The sequence below is a fragment of the Microcaecilia unicolor genome, chromosome 3, assembly GCF_901765095.1.
Source record: "Microcaecilia unicolor chromosome 3, aMicUni1.1, whole genome shotgun sequence".
NCBI lineage: Eukaryota > Metazoa > Chordata > Amphibia > Gymnophiona > Siphonopidae > Microcaecilia > Microcaecilia unicolor.
The window spans coordinates 207,848,792-207,856,961 of NC_044033.1; the positions used below are offsets into that span (position 1 = coordinate 207,848,792).

The window sequence follows — 8,170 nt, forward strand, 5'->3', positions numbered from 1 at the left end:
TCCATTTTTATCTTTTTCTGCTTTAATTTGAACATTTTTTTTTGTTTTACAGCAGGAGAGACATAGACTACACCAGTTCTCGGCAGAATCAACACAAAAATTACAGGAATGAAAAGGTCTCTATTTGTCAGATCTGCTGATGGAAGAAGGATCATTAAGTCCTCAATGTTCTGGGAGACGTCTGCTTATTTACAAGCATGAAAGCGGGGTAAGCCTGGGGGAGACAGCACCCTCCCTTCCCATCGGCACTAGAAACCAGAGGCTGTGCCTGCTATGGCTGGACAGGTTCCTCACCCCCTTCATCCCCTCCCCTGAAATATCGGGCTCAGATATTGTCTTCCTTCCAGCGAAACAGCCTCGGGGGCAACAGATGAAGGCCAGAGGTGAGAAGTTAGCTTCGGCAGGGGTGGGGAGAGAGCTCTTGCACCCCAATCTCCTAACCCCTTTTCCATGGCTTCCTCCGAAGGATTAAAGTGTCGAGGTGCAGGAAGAGGCAGTGCAAGAGAGAAGGGCTTCCGCTGTGTTGCCTAAGGGAATGGGCAGCACCTCCCAAACCATATGCAGAGGTCCATGAGTACTCATTGGGACTTGTCGTCTCTGTGTCTTCCTCTTCCCTCCATCCCACCACCCCGGAAGAAAGATTCACACGCTTAGGAGCCAGAAGAAAAAGAAGATAGCCAGGATCAAGAAGAGCGAATCTTGCCAGCCGTTGCCATTTCCGCCGGGAGGGGCTCTGTTGGTATCTGCAGAGGGCAGAGGAAACGAGGAGAAAACAAAATTAGCCCTCTTCCCACAGCACAGACAGCTGAAGCACAAACCATGCACACAAACCCACCACAGGACAGGCAGCAGCAAACGCTTTCACATCTCCTCACAGGCACTCCCCCCCCCCCCCCACCCCCCAGAGAACAGGTACAGTACAAGCAACAGCTGTGCAACTTTACACACACACTGACCCACTGCAAAATAGGTACAGTACGCACGCACACACATACACTGCCCCACCACAGAACAGGCAGCCGCAAAGGCAGCCCCAAGACAGGTACAGCACAGGCAGCAGCAGTGCAAGCTTCCGCTGCTGCAGACCCAGTCCTAGCAGCTCCGTGTTTCTGACTGACCTCCCCTCTGGAAAGAATCCGTGATGTTGAATACTGTGGTAAAGAATCCGAAGGGGAAGGTTCCAATCCCGAATGACATGTGAAAACCGTTGTCTCCAAAGGGGTGGAAACCCTAGGGGAGGGGAGAGAACAGCAGGGACTGTATGAACGGTATCAGGTCAGTTCCCACCCTCCCTAGCCTTTCTTTTTTTTTTTTTTACCATCAACCATAGCTTCTTTCTTGTATCGGGTCTCATAAATCCTGGCTGTGCTTTTTTTTTTTTTTAACGGCATCTGGAACAAGGAGGTTAGAGCAGCAGATGGATGTACACAGAGGACGTATAATAACGGAATAACTTTTCATAGGTAATTTGTTGTAAGTCATAATCAGTGTGTCATTTTGAGAGGCTGAATTAGGTTGAAACCTAGTTTGAGAGGGTCTGGGGGGGGGGCACTGCCCCCTCCCACACAAACTTCCTGTCTGGAAGGGGAAAGGGATGTGTAAAAGATAATGTTCTTTGGTGGGGGGGGGGGTGAGGGGGTTCTGGCCCCCAAACAATCTGGAAGAGGAAAGAGAGGGCGATTACTTGTCCTAGTGTGTTTTGCATGTTTTTGGGTTATGGGTGGGAATTGTCCAGATGGGAATTGGTGGGTGGGAACTGACTTAGAAACATATGAACAATGGTAGCACAGCACCCCTCTTTCCCATCTCCTTTCATAAGGCAGCAGCAAGCTTCAGGGGAACTGGGATCATATTGGAAGGTAGCAAACAGAAGAACTGGTTCAAACCAGAGTTCCATGTAGCCCAGTACCTGCTACAATAGTGGCCAGTCCAGGTCACAAGTAGAGTCCCAAGAAATGGCCAGATTCCATGCTACTTAATCCCAGGGATAAGCAGTGCCCCCCCCCCCCCCCCCCCCCCCCCCCGTGTTCCTTGGTTCATGGATTTACCTACAAACCTTTTTCATACTAATGGTTAGCACAGTGGGCTGAGGACAGGGAACCGAGTTTAATTCGTACTGTGGCTCTTTGTGACCCTGGGCAAGTCACTTAACCCTTCATAGGTACATTAGTGCTGGGCAGACTTCTATGGTCTGTGCCCTGAAAATGGCAGATACAATTCAAGGTCAGGTATACACATAAAGTAGCACATATGAGTTTATCTTGTTGAGCAGACTGGATGGACCGTACAGGTCTTTCTCTGCCGTCATCTACTATGTTACATTGTGAACCCACTAGAGGTTGTACCACAGAAAATCACATCCTCTGACAACAAATACAATGAGTGAAAAAATATTTTCTCCTATTTGTTTTACATGTAGATTTAGATTTATTATTTTTTAGCCGGCTCTTATCAATTACTACTTAGTAACTTCATTCTATGCCCTGTAGTTCTTGTATTTTTTTTGTTTTTTTAAGGGTAAACAATTGAGTTAAGGTTTACTCATTCCACTCCATTCAGGATTCTTAGAGACCTCTATCACATCTCCCCCAACTGTCTCTTCTCCAAGCTGAAAAGCCATAACCTTTCCTTATACAAGTCCTTCTATCTCCCTGTGCTGGAAAATTTTGGAGGGAAATTCATGCAGTTTTTTAAGACTCCTCTCTCTCGGATTCTAAAAGAAAGCAACTAGATAAATCAGATTCTGTGAGTTTCTCGGAGGGGGTGGGGGGTAATGACTGTCAGAGTCCATGTCTCCTGTGTTTTCATGAATAATTTTATATATTCTGAGCGGGCAGTGGGGCAACATAATTTGTATTGCCACATGTGGTCTGTTCCTGATAGTTATTGATATGTTCAGTGTTTTTGTTTTGTCAATAAGACTCACCCCTCTACTCTCAGGCTCCGGCCTCTGTCCCTGAGGTCTGGGAGGTGTCTTCAACCTGTTAAGGGGAGGGAAGACAGAGTTATAGAATCTCTCCTACTGTCACCACCACCCCCATCTGTCATATCCTCAACCTCTCTCTCTCCACTGCTACTGTCCCTGATACCTTCAAGCATGCTGTAGTCACACCACTCCTCAAAAAACCATCACTTGACCCTACCTGTCCCTCCAACTACCGCCCCATTTCCCTCCTACCCTTCCTCTCCAAGATACTTGAACGCGCCGTTCACAGCCGTTGCCTTGATTTTCTCTCCTCTCATGCCATCCTCGATCCGCTTCAATCCGGCTTTCGCCCCCTACTCTCGACAGAAACGGCACTCACTAAAGTCTGCAATGACCTGTTCCTTGCCAAATCCAAAGGTCACTACTCCATCCTCATCCTCCTCGACCTATCTGCCGCTTTTGACAATCATCATTTACTTCCTGCTACACTATCCTCATTTGGGTTCCAGGGCTCTGTCCTCTCCTAGTTCTCCTCTTATCTCTCAGAGTACATTGTCATGGATCTTCCTCCACCCTCATCCCGCTCTCTGTTGGAGTTCCTCAGGGATCTGTCCTTGGACCCCTTCTTTTTTCAATCTACACCTCTTCCCTGGGTTCCCTAATCTCATCTCATGGTTTCCAATATCATCTTTATGCTGATGACACCCAGCTTTATCTCTCCACACCTGACATCATTTCAGAAACCCAGGCCAAGGTATCGGCTTGCTTATCCGACATTGCTGCCTGGATGTCCAATCGCCACTTGAAACTGAACATGGCCAAGACCGAGCTTATTGTCTTCCCTCCCAAACCCACTTTTCCTCTCCCTCCACTCTCTATCTCAGTTGATAACACCCTCATCGTCCCAGTCTCATCTGCCCGCAACCTTGGAGTCATATTCGACTCCTCCCTCTCCTTCTCTGCGCATATCCAGCAGATAGCCAAGACCTGTCACTTCTTCCTCTTTAACATTAGCAAAATTCGCCCTTTCCTCTCTGAGCACACTACCCGAACTCCCATCCACTCTCTCATCACCTCTCGCCTTGACTACTGCAACCTGCTCCTCACTGGCCTCCCACTTTGCCATCTATCCCCCCTTCAGTCCGTTCAGAACGCTGCTTCACGGTTTATCTTCCGCCTGGACCGATATACTCATATTACCCCTCTCCTCAAGTCACTTCACTGGCTCCCGATCAGATACCGCATACAATTCAAGCTTCTCCTATTAACCTACAAATGCACCCGATCTGCAGCCCCTCCTTACCTCTCTTCCCTCATCTCCCCTTACGTTCTGACCCATAACCTCCGCTCTCAAGACAAATCCCTCCTTTCAGTACCCTTCTCCACCACTGCCAACTCCAGGCTCCGCCCTTTCTGCCTCGCCTCACCCATGCCTGGAATAAACTCCCTGAGCCCATACGCCAAGCCCCCTCCCTGCCCATCTTCAAAGCCTTGCTCAAAGCCCACCTCTTCAATGTCGCCTTCGGCACCTAACCACCATACCCCTATTCAGGAAACCTAGACTGCCCCAACTTGACATTTCGCCCATTAGATTGTAAGCTCCTTTGCGCGGGAACTGTCCTTTTTTTGTTAATTTGTACAGCGCTGCGTAACCCTAGTAGCGCTCTAGAAATGTTAAATAGTAGTAGTGGTGAGTTGTTGCATCAGTGGTTTGCTTGGGTTTCTAGTTCTAGCTCTTACCTGGGGTCCTGCTGGCTGGTACTGCCCCTCCCGTACAAAGGGATGACTTTATCCCGGCTAATCCCAGCTTTGCAAACAGGGCATTCTTGCCGATCAGGCCGAGTCTCCAGCCACTGCGGGGTACAGAAAATGAGGCAAACTTTACATGTATTCTACCCCAGTGAGATTTCAAATATTATTCCCACCCTGTCTGCTAATTGTTACAAAATGGCCACCCCCCCCCCCCCCCCCATAGGCAGCACAAGAAAAGCTGCTCAAAGCAATGGACTCCGCCCGACATAGCGCCTCATGACCCACAGGCAAAAAGGCCGGAGCTGTCTAAGCTTTCTGCACTAGGAAGCCACTTCCCTAAAACAGGTAAACACTCACCTGGTGAAGGCAGGGCCAGCTGCAAGGGAGAATTAACGCATTATATTTCAATCTTTTTTTATTAAAATAGTACAATAAAGAATCAGTGAAATTTAGAAATACAGTGTGGAAGGTAGAAGTTCCAGCATTCTCAGTGGTCATACAATGGAGCAGTGGTTCCCAAACCTGGTCCTGGAGGCAGCCCAGCCAGTCAGGTTTTCAAGACATCCACAATGAATATTCACGGGAGAGACCAGGTTTGGGAACCACTGCATTGCCCCCTCCCTCACCCCCCCCCCCTTTATCTGCCTAATGACAACTGCGGACAAACTTATGATTCTAACTGCACAAGATAAAGATGGTACTTGCTAAACATTTACTTAAATAAAGTCTCAATGGTAACAGTAAACAATATCTGTAATTCTTAAAACCTATCCCACTCCTGTCTCCTCTGGAAACCCAAAATAATAAAGGCAGAATAACCAGAGCTATCCAGCTAACAATAAAGTCACCATCTGAGAGAGATGCCTCTTGCCCATAGGGGAGATTGGTTTCTTATATCCCTCCACTGGGAAGAAGCCAAGACCAGCCAGAGATTCATCTGACAGGTTTGACCCCAAGCTAAACCATATCCCTAAAAAAAAAAGGGGGGGGGGGGAGAGAAAGCAAGAATTAAGGCATTAATGGCCTGTTTTATGTCTTCCTAGAAAAGCAGACAGATATTTTAACCCTTCAGAAGCTGGAGATGAATTCTCTCAGATGTTGCTTAATAGCAGGGGTGTAGCCAGGATTCAATTTTTGGAGGTGAACAAGGGAAGGGCAATGCATTTTATCTCTATTTCTCTTCCCCCCCCCCCCCCCCCCCCCACCGCTGCTGCCTTAATAAGTTTACCTTTGCTGGTGGGGATGACCAGTCCGCACGTCCACACCAGCTAATGAGATCTGTTGTCCGAGACTGCCGCAGCAGTGAAATCAGCGCCCTCCTTTCCAGTTCCCAACACCCGTACTCCTCGCTCTTGCTCAATTCAGCGCTGACTTCTTCATTGCTGAGGCAGCACTGGGGCAATTCTGGGTAGAGGATCTCATTGGCTGGTGGGGATTGGGCACCTCCGCCAGCCATTCAACAGGTACTTTGAGTTGTGGAGGAGGCCTAAGCCCAAACTTGGGGGGGGGGGGGGTCTTCCAAGCCCCCCCTCCCCCAACACACAATAGCTACACCACTGCGTACAGGGACATTTTCAAAGCTTTTTCTCATTGTTAACTGTTTACCTGTTAAACCCTGATGAAATCTATTCCCCCAGCCTCCAGTGTGGGCTAAAATACCACACTGCCCACAGTAGGGTACTTTTACCTGGGTGCAAAAAAAAAGAGGCCAGGGCAAACATCAAGGGAGAGACATTCGTTGTGGAGTATTAATTTTAAAGGCCTCACACTGGAACTCCTCTCTATGAGGAAAGGGAAAGGCCAAAGCGGTTAGGGCTCTTCAGCATGGAAAAGAGATGGATGAGGGGAGAAATGATTGAGGTGTACAAAATCCTGAGTGGTGTAGAACAGATGAAAGTGAATTGATTTTGTACTCTTTCAAAAAGTACAAAGGCCAAGGGACACTCTATGAAGTTACATGGAAATACTTTTAAAGCAAACAGGAGGAAATATTTTTTCACTCAACGAATAGTTACGTTCTGGAAATCTTTCTCAGAGGATGTGGTAACAGCGGTTAGCATAGCTGGGTTTGAACAAATTCTTGGAGGAAAAGTCCATGGTCTCTTATTGAGACAGACATGGGGAAGCAACTGCTTCCCCCAAGATTTGTACCATGGAATATTGCTGCTAATTAGATTTCTGCCAGGTATTTGTAACCTGGCACGGCCACTGTTTGGAAAACTGGATATTAGGCTATCTTAAGGCTGCCGAAATAGCCAGGACCAAGGCAGAACTGGACTGCCGCACACTGCCCCCCTCCCCATAACCCAAACTGGCACCGCTGCTCCTCCCCCCCCCCCTTACCCTTCTGTATTTGCCTACGAGGGGGGGGGGCGGCCCAACACCGGCAAGCTGCTTCCTTCTCCCGTTTGTGCCAGGACCCGGATGATTGCATTAACATCTGGGTCCTGAGCAGCATGCAGCCGCAGGGGAGGACAGAACTGGAAGCAGGCAGCTAGAAGGAGATTGCTGCCTGCAAGAACTACGCTTTGTTGCAGTATTTTTACTCGTAGGGTTGGCTTTTCCCTTTTTGCGTTTACTCTGTGTATATGTATTTTACACATGGGTTCTATATATATCTCTACAGAGAGCGAGGATATGACAGTGGTGAACAGAGTAGCTGCATGGGTTTTATAGAGAGACACACGTACATATCTGGGATGTGACAATTGTGAGCGATCGGCTGCATGGATTTACAGGTATCTAACCCACGGGTTCTATACTCCTGGCCCGAGAGAGGGGATTTACGGAAGCGTGTGCACCTGGCATAGCAGAGCGAGGACGAGAAACGTCAGCTTGCGTCAGACGTCATGACGTCAGGTAAAGTGGTCTCTCTGTCGGCTACAGCTGTAACGTCATTGCTAAGACAGCAACGGTGATATCATGCATATAATGACGTCAGGAGGACGCTCCGTTACCAGAACAGATGTCCACACAGACTGATAACAGCGTCCCGCGCTGTTTCGAGGCAGATGTTGCACTCGAAGGTAGTTCCCGCTTCCCGCTCGGGTTCGGTCCCACTCCGGCCGCTGCCCCGCTCCGCTCCGGACGCCATCACTCGCTTCCTTGTCCCGTGACGTCCCTCGCCAGTCGTGCTCGCCGATTGGCTGTTTGCATGCTGCTTTACACCCGATTGGGTATCTGCGTGCCCGCCCCTTTCTCTCTTACCTAATAAAATTGGATGAATGCCGGACCCGTTCCGCCTCCTTACCTGTTTTCATTGGCTGGTTGCCCCCGCCTCTTCTGCTATTGGTTGCTTTGTCGCCGGCCCTGCCCTGAGGGGCGATATTAACAAAGGAATTGTGGAGGAAAAAGGACGTGCTTTGTTTTAACAGGCTCACGTCCGTAGCTACGGAGTGGTGCCTAGAGCTGCCAGTCTTTTAGGCTGAGCTCTATGATTGGACTGTTTTCAGACTTCAGTGTCGTTCTCCCGTTCTATCTTGTCCTTCATCT

At 48.8% G+C, this 8,170-nt stretch overlaps 1 protein-coding gene across 1 annotated transcript; it reads right to left on the reverse strand.

Annotated features, from left to right (window-relative positions):
- Positions 1-7,797, reverse strand: RNF5 (ring finger protein 5). Its single transcript, XM_030197285.1, has 6 exons — positions 7,636-7,797; positions 5,036-5,054; positions 4,667-4,779; positions 2,927-2,981; positions 1,119-1,230; positions 1-743 (listed from the first exon to the last, which is right to left on the reverse strand). The coding sequence occupies exons 1-6, from the start codon at positions 7,770-7,772 to the stop codon at positions 643-645; spliced, it is 537 nt and encodes a 178-aa protein (XP_030053145.1). The 5' UTR covers positions 7,773-7,797; the 3' UTR covers positions 1-642.
- Positions 7,798-8,170: the final 373 nt, after the last annotated feature.

Bases quoted from the DNA above. Each gene is read 5' to 3' on its own strand.
- RNF5 (XM_030197285.1), bottom strand. From the start codon at position 7,772: ATGGCGTCCGGAGCGGAGCGGGGCAGCGGCCGGAGTGGGACCGAACCC. The intron at 1,231-2,926 runs GTGAGTCTTATT...CCCCTCCCCTAG, and splicing joins CGGAGCCTGAGAGTAGAGGG to GGTTTCCACCCCTTTGGAGA. The intron at 744-1,118 runs GTCAGTCAGAAA...TGCCCTCTGCAG, and splicing joins GGATTCTTTCCAGAGGGGAG to ATACCAACAGAGCCCCTCCC.